This window comes from Pleurodeles waltl, chromosome 3_1, assembly GCF_031143425.1.
Source record: "Pleurodeles waltl isolate 20211129_DDA chromosome 3_1, aPleWal1.hap1.20221129, whole genome shotgun sequence".
Classification (NCBI taxonomy): domain Eukaryota; kingdom Metazoa; phylum Chordata; class Amphibia; order Caudata; family Salamandridae; genus Pleurodeles; species Pleurodeles waltl.
Window position 1 is genome coordinate 13506880 of NC_090440.1, and position 24863 is coordinate 13531742.

The following is a 24863-nucleotide window of genomic DNA, read 5'->3' on the forward strand; positions in this document are numbered from 1 at the left end:
TCCTCCTCACATTCCATCCTTCCTCGTCTTCACTTTCTCTCACTTGCCCTTTAGAGTTTATCATTCCCTCCTCATTCCTCCATGTTCCGTTCTGTGTTCGTAATAGTTCCTGCTATCTCCATCTCAATACCTTCTCTATTTTTGCTCATATTCCCATCTCTCTTGTTTTCTTCATCATGTTCCCACGCCAGCTCCTATTCACTTACTTCAATGACTCCTTGTTCCCTCTCCCTTGCATTGCGTCCTCTCCAGAGAGTTGCATCTTCCCTCTCTTGCCCTTTTTCCTTCTCTAGATTCACTGTCTCTCTTCCCTTCTCACACTGTGCTGCCGTCTTTGTCCCTTGTGGTTCCTCCTCTGTTAAACTAAGCATCTCCCTCTTCCTTTGCAGCCGATGGCCTTCACATCAGTTACATCATTGGTGGCTTCCTGAGCATCCTGGCCCTGCTCCTGCTGGCTGCAGCTTTGCTTATATACAGGTAATGCATCACCCAATAGGCTTCCTTCTCACACACATATTAACCATTAGTACACTTCAACCAGTATCTGACCTGATGATATTAACCAATGGGGAGCCTGTTCACATACAAGTAACTGATGCACAGATTGGTCCTATTCGCATAGAGATCGGCCTATGTTGCACCTTTTCAAATATATGAAACATACAAACCAGTATGCCCTATGTCCACATGCAGGCTGTGAATCCACCAGGAGTGTCCATACTTCTATAGAGAAATAGACTCATTGTTGGAGGCCCTCCTTTTACCCTTCTAATAGATGGACATATAGACACCTGCTCCATGTCACGCAGCAGATTACTTCATGTTATGGGGGTCCCAGACATATACAGGTTACATTTCAGCCAATGGAAACCCCTTTGATGCACAGATCTACCAATGATAACTTCACTCATATATAGTCAAGTGAAAAGTGCCATAAACTGGTAATGAGTCACTTGATGGAGTGGGTGCGCCAGCATGGGCAGAGTGACCTCTCCTGGGGCTCCTTACACAGACCAACCTACCCTGGTGATTCTCAGTGAGGCTGCCCTGTCCTTGGCCCCCTTGGCAGTGTGGTATCATTGTGTGTGTCTGCTTGCTCAAATCAGATAAGCAAGCAGTTAATCCCAGTTGTGCATAAGCAAGACAGTGAATGTCTGGTAAGATCAAAAGAGACCCACCTAATAGAAAGAGATGTCGAAGGACTGCCTTTGCTATGGCTGCCGCTCCTTGTGCTGTTGCTTCCAGGAACTAGTGTCAAGTGAATGTATCGATTCTTTCAGGTATTCACACTACATATATCTGCTCATGGCACTCCTACAAGGAGAGCTGTCACTGTAAAGACATGTATTTGTTTGACAAGAAGTGATAATAGACAATACTCATTGAGCTGTCATTTTTTTGTTTTGGGTTTGGGCTTTCTAAGGGTTTCCAAAAATGATTAGAGGCTAGTCGGATTGTCAGTAATCTTTTTTGTCTTTTCGGTGTAGAATTTGAGGCACCTATGACCATCGATGGTGTGTAGTGCTTTGTCCTCAGCATTGGTTGGGTTCTTGCCAAAAGCCTTTGGAGTCACTGGCTCTTTGAGGTGGCACTCTGCATACTGTGAATGAAATGAGAATTTGTCCTTAAGATTACCCCTATGTATTGGCTGAGAAGGGCTAACATGGTATTCAGTTGCTGTGCTATCAGTGATCTTAAACTAAAGGACCATTGGATCACGAAGTGGTGACTCACTGTAGGATCATCGGGTCATGATGGCCACAGATGTCACACCACAGTTTTTTGGAGAGAACCTAAAGGGGTCTAGTTCCTAGTTAATTGATAATTGCAGAAGAAAGGAACGCTGGAGTAGGTTTGCCTCAATAACCAGAATGATCCTCTTCTTGTATGGTCTCACCAAATGGATTTGGGCATAAAGTTAGATTATAGGATGCAGAGGGAAGATAGTGCAAGTGTCCCACTGCAGCGCTGAGGTCCAGTGGATGGACTCCGATCCAGTGGATCCATCTGCTGTAGCCTCTTTATCACAATCTGGCTTTTTTAGGTCAAGCCTAAGCAGCGCATTAGCTTTCTCTTCGATACATGCTGTAATCACTCTGTGGTCTTGCAGCCCGCCCATTGAGTTTTTATTTGTTGCTTTGATTGTCCTTGAAAAAGGTTTGCATGCTAGTGGGTAATCGCTCCTCGTTGTCCGGCCTTGTGCTTATTTGTTTCCTCCCATGACGCAGGGCTTAACTACTGCTATCGCTCCTCTTTGGTGCTTATTGCTTTGTGTCGGGACTATTTTTATCGTTCTTTCTGGCAGCTTACAGACATTGTAGCCCCAAGCACACGTCCGTTGTCATCCTTACAGAGAGCACGTGTATTGCTCTCAACATGATAGTTGTGCTTTGAGTATGAACTGAGCTGTCCTCTGCAGACCCTGTTCCGAGTCTCCATGAAACAGGAGAGAAGGACAGTCATAAATGTACCATATCTAGGCATGTTTTATTGAATCTTTGTGCAGAAACATCCCTAAAGTTTTTTAGGTGACCAACTCCAGCAGTGAGCTAGTCAGGGGGACCAGCAGGGTCCTTAGAAGCAGTTACCTTTACAGAAGAAGTAGTCTTCAAGCAATTCCAGGCACTTTATCCACATTGCAATAGATTCCTATGGAGTGGTCCTGATGCAAGGATTGAAGCATGCTGAAGATGCTCCAAAGATGTTGTGGATGCAGTGAGGTTGACGGGTGTTTTGCTGCGACTAATCCTTGGTCCCAGAGCTGTGTGAGGGGGTCATTCTCGCAGGATCGACATCCCATGAAGTCCTCTACAGGCTGTCAAAGGTCCAGTCGCCACTGGTCTTCCAGTCGCCTGGTGTCACGGTTACAGCAGAATCCTTCCGCGGGTGATAACTTGCCTTCTGGGTGACCAAGAGGCACTCAGACGGCTCTCCCTGGCTCAGCAGACTCGGGTGCAACTTTGAACAACAGGTCTTGGGTGCTACAGAGTGTTGAGGAGCAGCAATCTGGGTTATCAACATTCCCCCGTAAGCTTCTTGCTCTGTTGTGGCCCTGTACAGGATACAGAGGGCCAGACGACTAACCCTTGGAGTCTCTGGCTTTGGGATGCTTGGGAGATGGCTTTTCACCAAGCAGGACACAGCAGACACAGTCCCTTCTCTCGTTAGACAGCAGGTGCAGTCCACAACCGTGCAGCCCCTCTTTGCTGGTTTGACGGTGCAGCAGGGCAGTCTGCTTTGGTCCTTCCTCCAGTCAGCAAAGATCTGAGTTCTGGGTGCCAGCTGTGCCCTATTTATCTTCAGAAAATGCCCTCATGGGAGGATGCAGTTGTTAGCCAATGGGCTACCAGGTTCCATCCCCTCTGATGACTACTTCCTGGGAAGTGTGGCATCTGGCTATCCCAGGATGCACCATTCTGCCCACGCTTAACATGGTGAGGCCCTCTCTTGACACTCAGAGCTCCTTAGCCCAACCTCAGAGGCGTGGCTACCCAGGGGCTACACACCTCTGGAAAAAACATTTTGACAACTGGCACCTCCTCTCTTGTCCCCAGTGCCAGTCTGCCTAAACAATAGAGTGCCCCTCTCCTAAGTGTTACCCATTTGCCCTTCAATGGTAGCTTCTACTTTGAAGGTCACCTTTGGGGCTAACACCAGTGTAGCTTCCTGCAGTAGTGAGGTAACACTTCTCTCCCATGCAGGCTGCTTTTGTGTCCTTTCCTGGTAGTCGTTAGCATGGGGCTGATGTGCACGGGGCTCGTCTTACAGATAGCTTTCTGCCAGCAGGGCAAGCCTCACGTAATGACTAAACGTTCACCGGAGATCTTGGCCAATTAAAGCGGCAACCTTTAAAGTTGCACTTTACCCACTAGTGACATTAAATTCGATTTAACCATTAAATCAGATGAACTGAACTGATTCTTTCGATATCAAACAGTACCAACTTTAATAGTCCCAATCAACAGTTAGGAGGGCTGTTGTGCCAATCTATAGCACTGTACTTGCTAATGTGGCTACTAGCCTTACCACAGTTTTGGGTTTTTACTGCTGCAACATGTAAGAGTACAGTGCCTTAGGGCTCGTTTGGCCTACCGCAGGGGTGACTTACATATGTTAAAAAGGGAGGTTTGCGCTTTGCCGTTACCTTAAACTGCAAAGTCAAGTTAGCAGTTTAAAGCTGACCTTCCAGTCTGCAGTGACAGACTGGGAGCCATGTTTTACTTAGTCCCACTCAGGGTGGCACAATGAGTACTGCGGTCTATGAGGAATGCTGCTATTTACAGGCCCTAGGCACCCCGGTACCATATGCTAGGAACTTACAAGTAGGTTAAGCTATGCTAGTTGAGGACAAGCCAATTAAACACGTACCGTTTTAAGGGTCAGAGCACATGCGCTGAGTCCTGTGCAGAAGGGCTCAGGGCATTTCACAGTCATTACACAAGTATCTAGCAACTGAGAAGTTGGGGGTAAGCCTGCAAAAAGCCTGTTGCCTTACATCAGTTATTACATTATTGTGCATGACAAGGTAACGAGTTATAGCTACTTTAGAGACTTGTCAACAGGCTCCTGTTCAGTGGAATCAATAGATGGGACCTTGTTTTTCTTGCCGATATACGTCTGTATGCTGCTCTGAGCTCTTTCCTTCCTCTCCACTGTAGACATAAGAAAGCCAAGTTCACAGACCCCGGCATTGGGAACCTGACCTACAGTAACCCGTCGTATCGTACATCGACGCAGGAAGTGAAGATCGAAACTCTTCCAAAACCCACCTCACACAACCAGCTGCGCTACAAAAAAGAGGTGAGATTGAGGAGTTTTTGATGAGGACAGACGTGTGACACATTTTTCAGGTTGTTGTTTTTACAGGGGTATTGAGGGTGGAGGTGGTGGAGGAGGTGTGATCAGTTTCTCAAGCATGGGACATGATGGAGAACGTGAGCCCTCCTTGCAGAAGTTGTTTGCCTTGTAAGAGAAACACTACATTTTTAGGGTATAGCATGTGATGACACAATAGAAGAATAGTTAATTAGGGCAGTTTGTGTGGTGTGTGACTCACAATATTTCAGCATTGACGTAAGTAGACCTTTTTCCACCAGGTGTGATGTGTGACTCATTTTCTGTGAGCTAGTGTATGACTGCCTTTCTCAAGTTGATGTATAACCTACTTTTTGTGCATCTGTAACTCTTCCTGTTTCCTTCTCGCAGTTTTCTCCCCCCTCTGACAGCCTCTCACCTTTTCTCTTCTGAATCGTGACCACCCCACATTCTCCTTCTGGGGTCAGGTATATGATGCAGCATGTGTGCATGTTTGAATACCACCCTAACTGTGTGATTCTTGAAAAGCTAATATTGGGCTCTTCCATGGTGAATTTACTTATAGGAGATGACAGGTTGGAGGTTATGCCTGTCTGTGGGTGATGATTCCTAAATAAAAATCTGTAGGCGCTGGAAGTATAGGTGCAGGGGTGCTGCAGCACCCCTAAAATAACCATTCTGGAGTTCCAGATGAATGACGGTATTGGACACACACTACATCTGCCTATGGTGCCTCGGCTCCAAGTACGGCTGGGTGTTGTGTCCATGCTTCTCTAAGAGGAGCAAAAAGGCCATTGGCAAACTCCTTCATTCCAAAAAACGCTGACGGTCGGGATCACAACAGTTCCAGTTGAAGCAGTCCCAAGACTGCTCCAGTGAACAAGGCCTCAGGCCTAAGGTTAGTACAAGAGATCCCACTAAAAACATTTAAAAAAATGTAAGCATGGTTCTCCCTCGTTCCGATACCCCCAACATTTAGGGCCTGATTTAGTTTGGCAGACAGGGTTACTCCATCATAAATGTGATGGATATCCCGTCTGCTGTATTAAGATTCCATTATTTCCTGTGGAAATCAAAATACCACGGACAGGATATCTGTCACGTTTGTGGTGGTGTAACTCATCCGCCAAACTCTAAATCGGGCCCTTAGAGTCGAGCAACCATCCATGCACCTCTGCGCTGCGGAGTTGCTCCCACCCAGGTGTTGCTGATTCCGAAACTAGTCCCGCTTCAGGCTTTATCCAAAAGGACAGCGACACTACAGCAGCTACATCAAGTTAAGGTAAGCATGAAGGAGATAGTTGGTGCAGCGACGGATCCCTCTGGAGCGCCTTTGGGCCACGGATCCAAGGGGGCTTCCAGTGGTTTACCGTCGGTGGATATATTCTCGGCTGTGCCCCTAGCACATTGGTCGATCCCTTTCCCGAGGTCGGCACCTCTGGGTCCGGCGCTACCCACGATTCCAACCTCTGCACCACGCCCAACTCCACCTTCAAGATCACAACCAACGCCAATAGCAATGTCACCAAAACTGGAAATGCACCAATAATTCTGTTATCAGAGACCCATACCACATCACCCAGGACCCAGTATTATTCCAAACCAGACACTTATACCCCACAGCACGACACCCGGGATACACATTATGACAAAAACAACCAGTTTGAGGATGATGGCAACATGTTTTATGCCCTCCAAGACGTCTTAGCCAGACGTTGGCCTGCCTTTGCCTAATCCCATGGCCACTGAGGAGTCCACTTCCTTTGCCACAGTAATTCAGAGGGTGGGTGAGGTGTTATACTTTGCCCACTCAAGAGGTTAAGAGCGAGGTCTTGTGCAGAGGTCCTCAACCTAGCGCGATCCTGCCAAGAATCTCTTCTTCTCTTTAATGAGGCCTTGATAAATATTCTGTGGGGCACCTGACCCAAAGATATATTGCCCATCAGTCAATAGACAAGTAGTGAGGCAGCATAGGCCTGATCCTGGGGATCCAGACCTCCTTCTACAGCATCCTACTCCAGAGAGCTTGGTGGTTCAGGCATCTAGTAGCTGCCTCAATCCCAGTTCCTTCTCAACCACTCCACTTGACAGAGAATCCAGAAGTATTGAGACATTTGATAAACAGATGTTCTCTTCCTCTAGCCTCCCCCTGCGTCCTCCAATACAACATGCCTCCTGGGCCCGTATTTGCATGCATTATGGGACAGGGTGGCAACCTTCTTGCCAGAAGTCCCAGAGGACTTCTGTCCAGCCTTACAGAAGCCTATTTTGGATGGAGAGTGTAAAAAATGCCTCTTTTTATGGCCACCCTATGTTTTTGGACTGGCAGTGCTGGTTTTGCGACTCTGAGTGCGCACTGGAGCCTGCTAACCAGACCTCAGTGTTAGTGCCCTGACCCTAAAACATGTTCGTAAATTGGCTTCTATCAGATTTGCATAGGCTCGTTGACTTGTAAGCGCTGGTAAATGGCTCCTGGGGTTCCCAGGGCATGTAAGTTAGAGAGTTATCCCAGAGGTTGAGGTGGCTATGCCACCTTGGGTGTGACACAGGTTAAACAAATCACCCCAGTCTGCCACTGCAGACTGGAAGAGCAGTTTTCAACTGCTAGCCCAAGTTTACAAAGCACAGAAGAGTCATTGTACTGCAGGGTGGTCACTCAGAAGTTGAGTGATCACCCAGGGAAGGATTTTGCTGTGACAGCATGTAGGAAGTTGGCTCTGTATGTGCTATTTCAAAGTAAGGAATAGCATGCACAGAGTCCAAGGGTTCCCCTTAGAGGTAAAATAGCGGTAAAAATAGATAATACTAATGCTCTATTTTGTGGTAGTGTGGTCGAGCAGTAGGCTTATCCAAGGAGTAGTGTTAAGCATTTGTTGTACATACACATAGACAATAAATGAGGTACACACACTCAGAGACAAATCCAGCCAATAGGTTTTTGTATAGAAAAATATCTTTTCTTAGTTTATCTTAAGAACCACAGGTTCAAATTCTACATGTAATATCTCATTCGAAAGGTATTGCAGGTAAGTACTTTAGGAACTTCAAATCATAAAAATTGCATGTATACTTTACAAGTTATTGACAAATAGCTGTTTTAAAAGTGGACACTTAGTGCAATTTTCACAGTTCCTGGGGGAGGTAAGTTTTTGTTAGTTTTACCAGGTAAGTAAGACACTTACAGGGTTCAGTTCTTGGTCCAAGGTAGCCCACCGTTGGGGGTTCAGAGCAACCCCAAAGTCACCACACCAGCAGCTCAGGGCCGGTCAGGTGCAGAGTTCAAAGTGGTGCCCAAAACACATAGGCTAGAATGGAGAGAAGGGGGTGCCCCGGTTCCGGTCTGCTTGCAGGTAAGTACCCGCGTCTTCGGAGGGCAGACCAGGGGGGTTTTGTAGGGCACCGGGGGGGGACACAAGCCCACACAGAAATTTCACCCTCAGCAGCGCGGGGGCGGCCGGGTGCAGTGTAGAAACAGGCGTCGGGGTCGCAATGTTAGTCTATGAGAGATCTCGGGATCTCTTCAGCGCTGCAGGCAGGCAAGGGGGGGATTCCTCGGGGAAACCTCCACTTGGGCAAGGGAGAGGGACTCCTGGGGGTCACTTCTCCAGTGAAAGTCCGGTCCTTCAGGTCCTGGGGGCTGCGGGTGCAGGGTCTCTCCCAGGCGTCGGGACTTTAGGTTCAAAGAGTCGCGGTCAGGGGAAGCCTCGGGATTCCCTCTGCAGGCGGCGCTGTGGGGGCTCAGGGGGGACAGGTTGTGGTACTCACAGTATCAGAGTAGTCCTGGGGTCCCTCCTGAGGTGTCGGATCTCCACCAGCCGAGTCGGGGTCGCTGGGTGCAGTGTTGCAAGTCTCACGCTTCTTGCGGGGAGCTTGCAGGGATCTTTAAAGCTGCTGGACACAAAGTTGCAGCTTTTCTTGGAGCAGGTCCGCTGTCCTCGGGAGTTTCTTGTCTTTTCGAAGTAGGGGCAGTCCTCGGAGGATGTCGAGGTCGCTGGTCCCTTTGGAAGGCGTCGCTGGAGCAGGATCTTTGGAAGGCAGGAGACAGGCCGGTGAGTTTCTGGAGCCAAGGCAGTTGTCGTCTTCTGGTCTTCCGCTGCAGGGGTTTTCAGCTAGGCAGTCCTTCTTCTTGTAGTTGCAGGAATCTCATTTTCTAGGGTTCAGGGTAGCCCTTAAATACTAAATTTAAGGGCGTGTTTAGGTCTGGGGGGTTAGTAGCCAATGGCTACTAGCCCTGAGGGTGGGTACACCCTCTTTGTGCCTCCTCCCAAGGGGAGGGGGTCACAATCCTAACCCTATTGGGGGAATCCTCCATCTGCAAGATGGAGGATTTCTAAAAGTCAGAGTCACCTCAGCTCAGGACACCTTAGGGGCTGTCCTGACTGGCCAGTGACTCCTCCTTGTTGCTTTCTTTGTTCCCTCCAGCCTTGCCGCCAAAAGTGGGGGCCGTGGCCGGAGGGGGCGGGCAACTCCACTAAGCTGGAGTGCCCTGCTGGGCTGTGACAAAGGGGTGAGCCTTTGAGGCTCACCGCCAGGTGTTACAGCTCCTGCCTGGGGGAGGTGTTAGCATCTCCACCCAGTGCAGGCTTTGTTACTGGCCTCAGAGTGACAAAGGCACTCTCCCCATGGGGCCAGCAACATGTCTCTGGTGTGGCAGGCTGCTGGAACTAGTCAGCCTACACAGACAGTCGGTTAAGTTTCAGGGGGCACCTCTAAGGTGCCCTCTGGGGTGTGTTTTGCAATAAAAGGTACACTGGCATCAGTGTGCATTTATTGTGCTGAGAAGTTTGATACCAAACTTCCCAGTTTTCAGTGTAGCCATTATGGTGCTGTGGAGTTCGTGTAAAACAGACTCCCAGACCATATACTCTTATGGCTACCCTGCACTTACAATGTCTAAGGTTTTGTTTAGACACTGTAGGGGCACAGTGCTCATGCACTGGTACCCTCACCTATGGTATAGTGCACCCTGCCTTAGGGCTGTAAGGCCTGCTAGAGGGGTGTCTTACCTATACTGCATAGGCAGTGAGAGGCTGGCATGGCACCCTGAGGGGAGTGCCATGTCGACTTACTCATTTTGTTCTCACTAGCACACACAGGCTTGTAAGCAGTGTGTCTGTGCGGAGTGAGGGGTCTCTAGGGTGGCATAAGACATGCTGCAGCCCTTAGAGACCTTCCTTGGCATCAGGGCCCTTGGTACTAGAAGTACCAGTTACAAGGGACTTATCTGAATGCCAGGGTGTGCCAATTGTGGATACAATGGTACATTTTAGGTGAAGGAACACTGGTGCTGGGGCCTGGTTAGCAGGGTCCCAGCACTCTTCTCAGTCAAGTCAGCATCAGTATCAGGCAAAAAGTGGGGGGTAACTGCAACAGGGAGCCATTTCTTTACACAAGCCCCCCCCAGCCCACAGGCCAGGAGACTCAGCCCAAGCTGGGAGAGTCTTCCTAGTCTGTCAGGCGAGGAAGAGTAGGAGAAATAGGCTGGTTAGTTGCAGGGCCTACTCTGCCTTACATCCTTCTGTTCAGGTCATTCCCTTTGGGGAACTGACCTACTTCCACAGTGATAGGACCTAGTCTGAATTGCCTCTTGTCTGCCTCTTCAATGTCTCCACCCATTCTTTCTAGTTTGGTCTTAGAGGTATCCACCTCTGCTAACCTTATCTTGGCCAGGGTTACCCCTAGCTTACCCAGAGAGGTTACCCAGAGCTGGAGTAACCCCACCATGACTAATAGGGTCAGGGGGCCTAACTTGCTATTTGGCATGGGGTCAGACCACCATGCTAAGGATAGTGCAGCCATAAAGGCTAACACCCAGCAGAGGCCACTGACAGCTGTCAGTGCCCAGAACCACACCTTTAGCTCTTCACCTAAAAGGGAAGGGGCTAAGTTACAGGCCTCTTTGGGTTCAGGTTGCCTGTCTGCTGTATTAGAGTGGGGGGTTACCACATCTTGTAGTAAACACCCTTCTTCCACTCTTTCTTCTGTTAGCTGAGGAGCCACCCACTCAGGTTTAACAGTTGCCTGACTAGCCAGGACTTCTTGTGGGTCAGGTTGGACTTTATCAGGGCCATTTTTGGAGTTCTCCCCTACTGGAGCAGAACCTCCTTGGCTTGCTGTAACCTTGGCTAAAGGTTGTCCACCCTTCCTACTCTGTTTTCTTTTCTTCTTCTTCTGGGGCCTGCTTGCATTTACTGCAGAGGCAGGACTTCCAGAATCCTTGGGAGAGGACTGGCACTGGACCAGTTCCTCTCTTGGGCTCTGACTAACCTCTGGGTAGTCATTTCCAAGGAGACAATCAAGGGGGAGGTCTGTACTGACTACTACCCTTCTCCAGCTAAGAGTGCCACCCACTTCTATGGGCACTAAAGCCACAGGCCTCTTAGTGACCCTGTCTAGGCTAACTCTTACCCTGGCAGTCTCACCTGGGATGTACTGGTTTGAGAGCACCAGCCTGTCATGCACAATAGTGTGACTGGCACAAGTGTCTCTCAGGGCAGTGGTTGGGATTCCATTCACCAGTAGGTGGTGGAAGTGTCTACTTCCCTCTGGAATCTCCAACTCACCTGTTGGGCCCTGTTTCCAGTTGAAGGCTATGAAGTCCTCCTCATCTGAGGAGTCATCTCCCATGGCTACACTGGTTACCCCTGGAATTTTGTTCTGGGGTTTGTTTTTGGGACAAGAAGTGTCCTTGGTGTGGTGCCCAGACTGTTTACAGTTGTGGCACCATGCCTTAGTGGCATCCCAGTTCTTACCCTGGTACCCACCTTTGTTTTGGGTTGTGTCTTGGGGCCCACCCACCTGTTCTGGTTTTTGGGGGCCTACAGAGGACTCTTTTTCTTTGTTTCTAGTGTCACCCACTTTCTCCTGGGGAGTTTTTGTAACCCCTTTCTTTTGGTCACCCCCAGTGGAAGTTTTGGTTACCCTAGTCTTGACCCAGTGGTCTGCCTTCTTTCCCAATTCTTGGGGAGAAATTGGACCTAGGTCTACCAGATACTGATGCAACTTTTCATTGAAGCAGTTACTTAAAATGTGTTCTTTCATAAACAAATTATAAAGCCCAACATAGTCACACACTTCATTTCCAGTTAACCAACCATCTAGTGTTTTTACTGAGTAGTCTACAAAATCAACCCAGGTCTGGCTCGAGGATTTTTGAGCCCCCCTGAATCTAATCCTATACTCCTCAGTGGAGAATCCAAAGCCCTCAATCAGGGTACCCTTCATGAGGTCATAAGATTCTGCATCTTTTCCAGAGAGTGTGAGGAGTCTATCCCTACACTTTCCAGTGAACATTTCCCAAAGGAGAGCACCCCAGTGAGATCTGTTTACTTTTCTGGTTACACAAGCCCTCTCAAAAGCTGTGAACCATTTGGTGATGTCATCACCAACTTCATATTTTGTTACAATCCCTTTGGGGATTTTTAGGATGTCAGGAGAATCTCTGACCCTATTTAAGTTGCTGCCACCATCGATGGGACCTAGGCCCATCTCTTTTCTTTCCCTTTCTATGGCTAGGAGCTGCTTTTCCAAAGCCAATCTTTTGACCATCCTGGCTAACAGGGGGGTCATCTTCACTGGAGTTATCCTCAGTGATTTCAGAGGTGTTGGTCTCTCCTGTGAGGGAACCAGCATCTCTGACTATTATTTTTGGAGTCAGGGTTTGAGGGACCCTGTTCTCCCTAGATAGGACTGGTAGGGGGGAATTTTCCTCCAAGTCACTATCCTCTTCCTCTGAGTTGCCACCCTCAGAGGGGTTGGCCTTTTCAAACTCTGCCAAAAGCTCCTGGAGCTGTATTTTGGTAGGTTTGGGGCCCATTGTTATTTTCTTTATTTTACAGAGTGACCTTAGCTCCCTCATCTTAAGATGGAGGTAAGGTGTGGTGTCGAGTTCCACCACAGTCACATCTGTGCTAGACATTTTGCTTCTAAAAGTTGGAATACTTTTTAAGAATCTACAACTGGTTCTAGAATCTAATTCAAACTTTTACAGACTTTTAAACTCTAAAAGAAGTGCTAAACAGGATCTAACACAAGGCCCTAGCAGGTCTTTTAAGAATTTAGAAAACTTTTCAAATTGCAAAAATCAATTTCTAATGACAATTTTGGAATTTGTCGTGTGATCAGGTATTGGCTGAGTAGTCCAGCAAATGCAAAGTCTTGTACCCCACCGCTGATCCACCAATGTAGGAAGTTGGCTCTGTATGTGCTATTTCAAAGTAAGGAATAGCATGCACAGAGTCCAAGGGTTCCCCTTAGAGGTAAAATAGCGGTAAAAATAGATAATACTAATGCTCTATTTTGTGGTAGTGTGGTCGAGCAGTAGGCTTATCCAAGGAGTAGTGTTAAGCATTTGTTGTACATACACATAGACAATAAATGAGGTACACACACTCAGAGACAAATCCAGCCAATAGGTTTTTGTATAGAAAAATATATTTTCTTAGTTTATCTTAAGAACCACAGGTTCAAATTCTACATGTAATATCTCATTCGAAAGGTATTGCAGGTAAGTACTTTAGGAACTTCAAATCATAAAAATTGCATGTATACTTTACAAGTTATTGACAAATAGCTGTTTTAAAAGTGGACACTTAGTGCAATTTTCACAGTTCCTGGGGGAGGTAAGTTTTTGTTAGTTTTACCAGGTAAGTAAGACACTTACAGGGTTCAGTTCTTGGTCCAAGGTAGCCCACCGTTGGGGGTTCAGAGCAACCCCAAAGTCACCACACCAGCAGCTCAGGGCCGGTCAGGTGCAGAGTTCAAAGTGGTGCCCAAAACACATAGGCTAGAATGGAGAGAAGGGGGTGCCCCGGTTCCGGTCTGCTTGCAGGTAAGTACCCGCGTCTTCGGAGGGCAGACCAGGGGGGTTTTGTAGGGCACCGGGGGGGACACAAGCCCACACAGAAATTTCACCCTCAGCAGCGCGGGGGCGGCCGGGTGCAGTGTAGAAACAGGCGTCGGGGTCGCAATGTTAGTCTATGAGAGATCTCGGGATCTCTTCAGCGCTGCAGGCAGGCAAGGGGGGGATTCCTCGGGGAAACCTCCACTTGGGCAAGGGAGAGGGACTCCTGGGGGTCACTTCTCCAGTGAAAGTCCGGTCCTTCAGGTCCTGGGGGCTGCGGGTGCAGGGTCTCTCCCAGGCGTCGGGACTTTAGGTTCAAAGAGTCGCGGTCAGGGGAAGCCTCGGGATTCCCTCTGCAGGCGGCGCTGTGGGGGCTCAGGGGGGACAGGTTTTGGTACTCACAGTATCAGAGTAGTCCTGGGGTCCCTCCTGAGGTGTCGGATCTCCACCAGCCGAGTCGGGGTCGCCGGGTGCAGTGTTGCAAGTCTCACGCTTCTTGCGGGGAGCTTGCAGGGATCTTTAAAGCTGCTGGACACAAAGTTGCAGCTTTTCTTGGAGCAGGTCCGCTGTCCTCAGGAGTTTCTTGTCTTTTCGAAGTAGGGGCAGTCCTCAGAGGATGTCGAGGTCGCTGGTCCCTTTGGAAGGCGTCGCTGGAGCAGGATCTTTGGAAGGCAGGAGACAGGCCGGTGAGTTTCTGGAGCCAAGGCAGTTGTCGTCTTCTGGTCTTCCGCTGCAGGGGTTTTCAGCTAGGCAGTCCTTCTTCTTGTAGTTGCAGGAATCTAATTTTCTAGGGTTCAGGGTAGCCCTTAAATACTAAATTTAAGGGCGTGTTTAGGTTTGGGGGGTTAGTAGCCAATGGCTACTAGCCCTGAGGGTGGGTACACCCTCTTTGTGCCTCCTCCCAAGGGGAGGGGGTCACAATCCTAACCCTATTGGGGGAATCCTCCATCTGCAAGATGGAGGATTTCTAAAAGTCAGAGTCACCTCAGCTCAGGACACCTTAGGGGCTGTCCTGACTGGCCAGTGACTCCTCCTTGTTGCTTTCTTTGTTCCCTCCAGCCTTGCCGCCAAAAGTGGGGGCCGTGGCCGGAGGGGGCGGGCAACTCCACTAAGCTGGAGTGCCCTGCTGGGCTGTGACAAAGGGGTGAGCCTTTGAGGCTCACCGCCAGGTGTTACAGCTCCTGCCTGGGGGAGGTGTTAGCATCTCCACCCAGTGCAGGCTTTGTTACTGGCCTCAGAGTGACAAAGGCACTCTCCCCATGGGGCCAGCAACATGTCTCTGGTGTGGCAGGCTGCTGGAACTAGTCAGCCTACACAGACAGTCGGTTAAGTTTCAGGGGGCACCTCTAAGGTACCCTCTGGGGTGTGTTTTGCAATAAAAGGTACACTGGCATCAGTGTGCATTTATTGTGCTGAGAAGTTTGATACCAAACTTCCCAGTTTTCAGTGTAGCCATTATGGTGCTGTGGAGTTCGTGTAAAACAGACTCCCAGACCATATACTCTTATGGCTACCCTGCACTTACAATGTCTAAGGTTTTGTTTAGACACTGTAGGGGCACAGTGCTCATGCACTGGTACCCTCACCTATGGTATAGTGCACCCTGCCTTAGGGCTGTAAGGCCTGCTAGAGGGGTGTCTTACCTATACTGCATAGGCAGTGAGAGGCTGGCATGGCACCCTGAGGGGAGTGCCATGTCGACTTACTCATTTTGTTCTCACTAGCACACACAGGCTTGTAAGCAGTGTGTCTGTGCGGAGTGAGGGGTCTCTAGGGTGGCATAATACATGCTGCAGCCCTTAGAGACCTTCCTTGGTATCAGGGCCCTTGGTACTAGACGTACCAGTTACAAGGGACTTATCTGAATGCCAGGGTGTGCCAATTGTGGATACAATGGTACATTTTAGGTGAAGGAACACTGGTGCTGGGGCCTGGTTAGCAGGGTCCCAGCACTCTTCTCAGTCAAGTCAGCATCAGTATCAGGCAAAAAGTGGGGGGTAACTGCAACAGGGAGCCATTTCTTTACACAGCAGTACTGAGCGATTGGTAGCCCAATGACGACTGGACTTCTACCAGTACCAAGAGTACTTCAAGGGACTTCTAACCTGTGACCAGGACCGCCACATCCCCTTTGTGGACTGAGGAGTAGATGCAGGAAGACCCTAGCCAACCACATTGAATCCACAGCATCCTGTATCTCTTGCATCAGGACCACTTCCATAGGAAACCATAGCAAATGATAACTCTGCCTGGAACTGACTGAAGACTGCTTCAGCTGCTGAGTTAACTATTTCAAAGGACCTGGCTGGCCCCCGTCAGATGGCTGTTTACTTGTACTGTCAGTAATTGAACTGGCCAGCACATGGGGCATATCTGCTCCTGCAGATATGTCCTCACATGTAATATAATGCACCCTGCCTTAGGGCATAAGACCTGCTGTAGGGGTGACTTACATTAAATGCATGCAGTGACTTTGGCATGGCCCACAGTGAGTGTGCCATGTTGGGTTTTCAGTCATGGTTTGCACTGTATCACGCAATGACAGTCTGCATGCAATTTGTAGAAAGGGCTCCTAGGGTGGCACAATACATGCTACAGCCCTTATGGACCCTATGTTAGTACCCATGTTCTAGGTACCAAGAATATAATTTACTGGGGACCTACAGGTGCGCTAAAGTGTGTGCCAATAGTACATCATTAGATCAGTTTACCTTGTTTTAGGGGAAGTGCAATGGCACTGAGGACCTGGTTAGCAGGATCCTTGTGCACCTTCAGTCGAAAAACCTCAGTGCAAGTGGCAAAAAGTGGTGGGTAACCATGTCAAAATGGGCACTTTCCTACACTATACAATAGTGAACACAGGTGGCAATCCTGCAATTGAGGCTTACCCCGTGGGATGGTGTATAGTGTGACATCAGAGACACTGCAACAGTGGGCACAAGTGGGGTCCTTCAGTTGACGCTTACTCCAGGAGGTGGTGTGCGGTGTGACATTAGATGCTATGCAATAGTAGACACAAGTGGAGTCCAGCAGTCGAGGGTTACTCCAGGAGGTGGTGTGCGCTGTGACATTAGATGCTATGCAATAGTAGACACAAGTGGAGTCCAGCAGTTGAGGGTTACTCCAGGAGGTGGTGTGCGCTGTGACATTAGATGCTATGCAATAGTAGACACAAGTGGGGTCCAGCAGTCGAGGGTTACCCCAGGAGGTGGTGTGCGGTGTGAGAGGGTTACTCCAGGAGGTGGTGTGAAGTGTGACATTAGATGCTATGCAGTAGTAGACACAAGTAGAGTCCAGCGGTCAAGGGTTACTCCAGGAGGTGCTGTGCAGTGTGACATTAGATGCTATGCAATAGTAGACACAAGTGGAGTCCAGCAGTCGAGGGTTACTCCAGGAGGTGGTGTGTGGTGTGACATTAGATGCTATGCAATAGTAGACACAAGTGGGGTCCAGCAGTCGAGGGTTACTCCAGGAGGTGATGTGTGGTGTGACATTAGATGCTATGCAATAGTAGACACAAGTGGGGTCCAGCAGTCAAGGGTTACTCCAGGAGGTGGTGTGCGGTGTGACAGGGTTACTCCAGGAGGTGGTGTGCAGTGTGACATTAGATGCTATGCAGTAGTAGACACAAGTGGAGTCCAGCGGTCAAGGGTTACTCCAGGAGGTGGTGTGCGGTGTGACAGGGTTACTCCAGGAGGTGGTGTGCAGTGTGACATTAGAAGCTATGCAGTAGTAGACACAAGTGGAGTCCAGCGGTCGAGGGTTACTCCAGGAGGTGCTGTGCGGTGTGACATTAGATGCTATGCAATAGTAGACACAAGTGGAGTTCAGCAGTCGAGGGTTACTCCAGGAGGTGGTGTGTGGTGTGACATTAGATGCTATGCAATAGTAGACACAAGTGGAGTTCATTAGTCGAGGGTTACTCCAGGAGGTGGTGTGTGGTGTGACATTAGATGTTATGCAATAGTAGACACAAGTGGAGTCCAGCGGTCGGGGGTTACTCCAGGAGGTGGTGTGTGGTGTGACATTAGATGCTATGCAATAGTAGACACAAGTGGAGTCCAGCAGTCGAGGGTTACTCCAGGAGCTGGTGTGCGGTGTGACATCTGACACTCTGCAGCAGGGGGCACACGTGGGGTCCATCTGCTGACTCTTACTCCAGGAGGTGGTGTGCGGTGTGACATTAGATGCTATGCAATAGTAGACACAAGTGGGGTCCAGCAGTCGAGGGTTACTCCAGGAGGTGGTGTGTGGTGTGACATTAGATGCTATGCAATAGTAGACACAAGTGGGGTCCAGCAGTCGAGGGTTACTCCAGGAGGTGGTGTGCGGTGTGAGAGGGTTACTCCAGGAGGTGCTGTGCAGTGTGACATTAGATGCTATGCAATAGTAGACACAAGTGGGGTCCAGCGGTCGAGGGTTACTCCAGGAGGTGGTGTGCAGTGTGACATTAGATGCTATGCAATAGTAGACACAAGTGGGGTCCAGCAGTCGAGGGTTACTCCAGGAGGTGGTGTGCGCTGTGACATTAGATGCTATGCAATAGTAGACACAAGTGGAGTCCAGCAGTCGAGGGTTACTCCAGGAGGTGGTGTGCGATGTGACTTTAGATGCTATGCAATAGTAGACACAAGTGAGGTCCAGCAGTCGAAGGTTACTCCAGGAGGTGGTGTGCGGTGTGACATTAGATGCTATGCAATAGTAGACACAAGTGGAGTCCAGCAGTTGATGCTTACTCCAGGAGGTGGTGTGTGGTGTGACATTAGATGCTATGCAATAGTAGACACAAGTGGAGTCCAGCAGTCGAGGGTTACTCCAGGAGATGGTGCGCGATGTGACATTAGATGCTATGCAATAGTAGACACAAGTGGGGTCCAGCAGTCGAGGGTTACTCCAGGAGGTGGTGTGTGGTGTGACATTAGATGCTATGCAATAGTAGACACAAGTGGGGTCCAGCAGTCGAGGGTTACTCCAGGAGGTGGTGTGCGGTGTGAGAGGGTTACTCCAGGAGGTGGTGTGCAGTGTGACATTAGATGCTATGCAATAGTAGACACAAGTGGAGTCCAGCAGTCGAGGGTTACTCCAGGAGATGGTGCGCGATGTGACATTAGATGCTATGCAATAGTAGACACAAGTGGGGTCCAGCAGTCGAGGGTTACTCCAGGAGGTGGTGTGTGGTGTGACATTAGATGCTATGCAATAGTAGACACAAGTGGGGTCCAGCAGTCGAGGGTTACTCCAAGAGGTGGTGTGCGATGTGACATTAGATGCTATGCAATAGTAGACACAAGTGGGGTCCAGCAGTCGAGGGTTACTCCAGGAGGTGGTGTGCAGTGTGACATTGGATGCTATGCAATAGTAGACACAAGTGGAGTCCAGCGGTCGAGGGTTACTCCAGGAGGTGGTGTGCGGTGTGACAGGGTTACTCCAGGAGGTGGTGTGCAGTGTGACATTAGATGCTATGCAGTAGTAGACACAAGTGGAGTCCAGCAGTCGAGGGTTACTCCAGGAGGTGGTGTGCGGTGTGACATTAGATGCTATGCAATAGTAGACACAAGTGGAGTCCAGCGGTCGAGGGTTACTCTAGGAGGTGGTGTGCAGTGTGACATTAGATGCTATGCAGTAGTAGACACAAGTGGAGTCCAGCGGTCGAGGGTTACTCCAGGAGGTGCTGTGCGGTGTGACATTAGATGCTATGCAATAGTAGACACAAGTGGAGTTCAGCAGTCGAAGGTTACTCCAGGACGTGGCTGCGGTTATATACTTAGTAACAGTGTGCAGAGGCGATAACACCTAACTTGAATGACCCATTAGCTCTTCACTTAATTAAACAAAAGGACTTTACTACAGGTAAGTAAAATGTTTCTCATGTTAAATAGAGATAAAAATAAACACCATGCCTGCTTAGCACCTGCTGTGCAAGTGAATTAACCCAAAACTGTTTGATCTCAACTTTGCACTAGATGCTAGATTTCAGTTCCGCAGTGGGCCCTATGGTCAGTGTTATCTCATGAGGGGTGTGCTCCATTCTGGGACGTTTAGAAGTATGTGGGACTCTGATTCAGATCAAATACTAAAAACTGTGGGTCCTGGTATGCACGGATTGCATTTTGGTTTCTTGTTTGGAATGTGTGTGATGTGCCTGCTTTAAAACCCAAAACGATGTCCAGAAACCCCACACCCAAAGAAAGGTAGACTCTGCCCTTCTTGGGAACTATACATGTCTCTGGTGGTGTCCAAATGTGGGAAGGGGGCCACCTGAGGGCCTGTGGGCACCATCACTGGAGTCCATGAGCAGTAGCCTCTAGCTTCTTGGGCCTTCATTATGAATGTTCAATAATAATACTAGTTTCTTCCCCGCCCTGGAGTTACCATTACTAGGGGCCTCAGTACTTGGGACAGGCTGGTGGAGCAGCCGTCAGAAAAATGTGACATAGTTACAAGCCATTACCAGTGCCCCATCATTTATTGCTCCACTCTGGAATTACCAATACTAGGGGTATCAGTAAATAATGTAATTATCGAAGTGACCAGGATTTATCTTCCCCATTGGCCAGGCGTGGTCAGGCAGGCACCTGATGATTTTCCAGGGACCCCTTCATTATGAGACAAGAGGCCATAAATCCCTGTGTGATCAGCCTGTGTCCTGGTCATGTAACCCTCTTCTCCTGTGGCAGGGGGGTGGCAGCTACATCAACTGGGCCCTTGTTATTTATCACAAAGTAAACCCAGAGGGCCTCCAGTGGGCTCCTGAGTGAAAAACAGATAGAGTCCCAAGAACACACACAAAGGCAGGGCAGCCGAGCACGGTTATAATTCAACATTAATGATGCATCTCTAACCTTTTTAGCACCTGGCATGTGTGATTATCTTCAGGTTAACCAATTGATAATTAGCTGTGAAGAGCTAAGCTGCACAAAGACTATCCTAATGATGTGTTTGCGCCCTCATCTTTTAGGCCGCACCCGAAAACAGCTACACGAAGGAGAAGATCCGCATCGTGGAGGGCATCTGCCTGCTCTCGGATGGCGACTCGGGGTGGGATGACCTGAAGCAGATCAAGCCATCACGCGGCAGCATCTTGCGCGACCATGTATGCATTAAGACGGACACCGTGTCCATCCAAGCCAGCACAGGCTCCCTGGACAACACCGAGACGGAGCAACTGCTGCAAGAGGAGCAGTCCGAGAGCAGCAGCGTCAGCCTGGTCCCGACGCCTGACCGGCGCAGCTCCCTGCCCGACACTGGCTGGAAGCAGCAGGAGCACCTGCCCGCCACGGAGAGTGAGGTCTGAACATGCGGACCGACCACCAAATGAAACAACTTGTCAGAGATGACCAAGCTCTACCTTGGTTTTTGAACTTGCCATGCAAGGCATCAGCCTGCATACCAGAGAGGGGGAGATGGCTGTCCCTGCACAAACTCACTCTGACTTGGTGTGGGCGAGATGCTCCACAAATGCTCCTTCCGGTTTAGGACTCCTGCTGAAGACTGTGCGTGGTTGCAACTTCATATCGCTCATCCTCAGCATACCATTATTTATCATGGCGCTTTCTTGGCCTGGCCCGAGGGGACCTGCCCACTACGCTCACGACTAGGTGGGTCACAAGGCCTTGCGAGCTTTAAGGATTTTCTGGCATTTCTTCCAGGGACGCTGGTCAGATCTGGACGTTAGGGTAGCCACGGTTTGCACCATACAGTAGGGCTCAAATTTCAATAGACAGATTGTGTGTTCAGTAAAAAGTACATTAAAAACTAATCGTAACCATGGAGAGAGGATTAAAGCTACTAGAGACGCAAGGAAGAGAAGTAGGGGAGTATTAGTAGGGTTCTGCATTTGCCAGTATTCCATCTCATTATCTCAGTTCGTATAGACACGTGGCTTGGGGTCTTCCTGTGTACTTCGTTGGACCTGTGAACAGAGAAAGGGCTGAGTCTTAAATGATGTTGGCAGTGCTCCCATTTAAGTCTCAGACTGGCCTGGTTCTGATGGATGGTGTGGACAGGCAAGGTTGAGCCTTCAATGGTTCTGGCAATGGGTCCACTTGGACTTGGCACTTGGTTGTTGAAATCCTCCTGAGACGAGGTCAGAACAAGACATGTGGGGCATAGAATGATTATTTCACTAAGGCAAGCTGGTCTTGGAGTGTCAGATGCTGGGTTAGGTGGGCTTAATTTATGACATTCCTGGCTCTGGGCTCGGTTGGACTTTTAACATTCCTGTCACTGCATCAGGTTGAGATATTCATAGTCCAGCTACTAGATTCTATTAATCTTCGAAATAAGTAGTGTATCAGGTTTAAAAGTGGTTCTGCATCTGTGCTTCTCCATCCCACATCACTTGCATCTGTTCTTGGGGATTTGTGCCTTCCCTCCTTTGATCGTGGGTCAGCTGAGTCATCACTCGTAGAGTTAGTAGGGTGCAGAATAGCATTCCTCAACCATGCTTGATGGGAAGCTGTCATCTCCGGATGCTTTGCTAATGGTGACAGTGAGCACTTGTATGCCAACGGAGGATTGGACAGTAACTGATGTGCGAGAGCGCAGAGCACATGCAGATTTCTGTTTAAGGAAAACTTCGCTATTTTAAGACATTCTATCAAGTCACCTGTAGGCATGCAGGGCAGAAGCAAAGTGTTTTAATAGCAGTGTGCCTGGCTGCAGCGTGGAGGAGAGTCTCTTGCAGGAGGACCTCTCACTCTCCATTAAAATGCTCCTAACTTTTCTACACAACCTTGCCATGGACATTGGAAGTTTCAGGTCAAGACACTGTTCGTTGCTGTGTTGCGAGCATTCATGGAGTGCTTTCTCGGCTGTATGGGGAATTCTAATTTTGTACTAAGTCTAAAAGATTTGCGAGCCCGTTTTTGAATTTATTTGTAATATTTTAACAATATCCCCCCTGTGGGAGATCTCTGGGTTTTTATTTAACCACTATGTTCAGTGTTTTAGGGATCTGATAACTTAATATAAAGTTTGCTTTTCTTAAACATTGTCTGTTTTGTGACTTGGAGAAAAGGATGAGTCCCGCAGCCGTGAGAGAAAAGGTCGGTGGATTCCGCACTCCATAGGACAGTCTCATTACACAGTAGATATTGCCTGTCTGTGCGCAGTTTGACAGAATGCGATGTGCCTTACAGTACTGGGAGCTTCTGATGGATACTTCCAACTGCAGATTCCTCAACTTTTGAATCCCCCCCAGGTGCTAGCTTTAGCGATTGCTGAATGTGACAACACAGTATTATTTAGGTACCACTCTTGCCTGGTAACATCAGTTCTTTTCTTTCCACGCCCTTGAAGCAGATCTAAAGGTATGCTTCCAAACTTTTTTGGTATCTTACCAACCCTAAAATTCTGATGGAAATTTTTCTCCCCGTACAAGTTTCATACCATTCCTCGCTGCAGGAAGCTGTCTGTTGTGGACCCGAATGACTTATGCCGGTGGCATGAAGGTTTCTGGCATGACCTGTAGTCCTGGGGGAAGTGCTCTTTGAAGCACCTAAAGGCAAAGCTGTGTGTCGCCGACCGCAAGAAATCTGCAGCTAGATAGAGTAACCACTTCAAAAAGAGTTACCGTAGGCAGATACTTTGTTCTTCTGATGGATACACTAACCACTGATTCCTTGCCTTTTGAATGGATACCAACACAGTATCTCCCAATAGCCAGATGATCTGAGTGAATATTACACCAGAAAGCCATGCAAAAAGGACGGAGCAGGCAAAGTGGCCCTTTCTGCAGACTTGAGACAGTAATGCCTGGTAAAGATGTGGACAGGTGCCCTTGTGGCAACGTGGCGGATATCACCAGGTCACCCTTCACCCTCCCCCAATGCATTAATGGCAGCCTTAGCTCTGGTGGAATGAGAAACATGAAAGGAAAACAAGAATGGGAGGGTGCAGTCATGTTGTAGTACCTGGAGCATCTACCACTCTGAGGTAAGCATAGGCAGCCAGGATCCTGACCCCTACTTGCTGTAACTGATCAGAGAATGGGGATCCGCTGCTGGGCTACAGTGGCATCCGGGGACATGGAAGACAAAGAATTCTGTCTCTGCTGCCGAACCAACATACTTGGCCGCATAATAACAATCATGGATTGCACGTGCAAATGTATTCCTGAATTCCTCACAGCACTGGAAGAAAATCTTATTACATGGGTCAATGTGCTGTGCCCTCCCGCTCTGGCAGGTCGGTGGGAATGCACTAGGGCTGCCCTTGCTGGTGAGCAGACTGGACCACCAGGCTCTCTTGGGTCAGGTCCTGCGTCACAAGAAGAAGGCTTATGGCACATCGCTATAGGGCAACTCGCGGGAAAGTTTAGCCCAGTTCACTATCAACATCCCTGTCAGAGCCTTATTAAACGGCAGCAAGGGCTCTGAAGACACTTGCCATTGTGCAAACCCTCAGGCAGAAGATATCCCTTGGTCTACTCCTTGGGTATAGCACTGATGTAGCTCTGTGGACTGCTACTGCAAAAGGGGCACTCTCCTCTGTGGGAGTGGTGGGAGGAGCCATAACCGTGGCCCTAGATGTGTCTGAAGTCAGTCAAGATAAGGCCTGTGGTAGTATTTGCATCGAGGTACTGTCATTGCTTTGGAATTCTTCCGTACCAGGGACTTTGGTTTATTTCATAATGAGACACGTGTCAGCATTGGCATGAAGATGGCACTGCATCCAAAGCTGGCATCTGGTTCAGTTCTGGAATTGGCAGCACCAGCTGAGACTGGAGTGGAAAGAACTAGCGTGGCCTTTGGTGCAGGTGTTGAAGTGTGGGCCGGGGCCATCTCAGGGCAGGGCACAGACCTAACGACTCAAGTACCTAGGTAGTCCCTCCCGGCTGAAGTCCCATTGAGAGTGCTGGAGGAACCATGCAGCCCAAAGGTGCTTCCGAGGGACCTGGAATCATCTGGAGAGTTGAAGCATGGCCTTGATAGCCTCAACTTGCTACCCAGAAAACTCTGGGCTACCCGGTACCAGATTAGGAATGGGCTCTAAATTGGGTGAGATCCCTCAAGTACCGCCTGTACGACTTCTCCCTAGACTAGGGGAGGCAGAAAGGAGACGAATCCCATTTGGTCTGCTTATGTCTTCAACATTTTGAGGACTGTGACAACAGGATGAGAATCTAGAGATGGAACAGGGCCTAAGACAGAGTAGGAACTCGCCGGAGACTGAGTGTGATCTGCCTTATTCCTCACCACCCTCC

The 24863-nt window shown here is 49.1% G+C and overlaps 1 protein-coding gene across 6 annotated transcripts in view; it reads left to right on the plus strand.

Annotated features, from left to right (window-relative positions):
* LRP4 (LDL receptor related protein 4) overlaps positions 1–22647 on the plus strand; it is a 460938-nt gene extending 438291 nt beyond the window's left edge. For 5 of the 6 annotated variants that reach the window (XM_069221680.1, XM_069221681.1, XM_069221682.1 and 2 more), the window contains exons 36-38: positions 390–477; positions 4659–4800; positions 20616–22647. In XM_069221680.1, the coding sequence (XP_069077781.1) occupies positions 390–477; positions 4659–4800; positions 20616–20951 (566 nt within the window). In that variant the 3' untranslated portion in view covers positions 20952–22647. Of the gene's footprint in view, positions 1–389; positions 478–4658; positions 4801–5205; positions 5283–20615 lie in introns of all 6 variants that reach the window. The other variant, XM_069221685.1, reaches the window with a different exon arrangement.
* The last annotated feature ends 2216 nt before the right edge of the window (positions 22648–24863 follow it).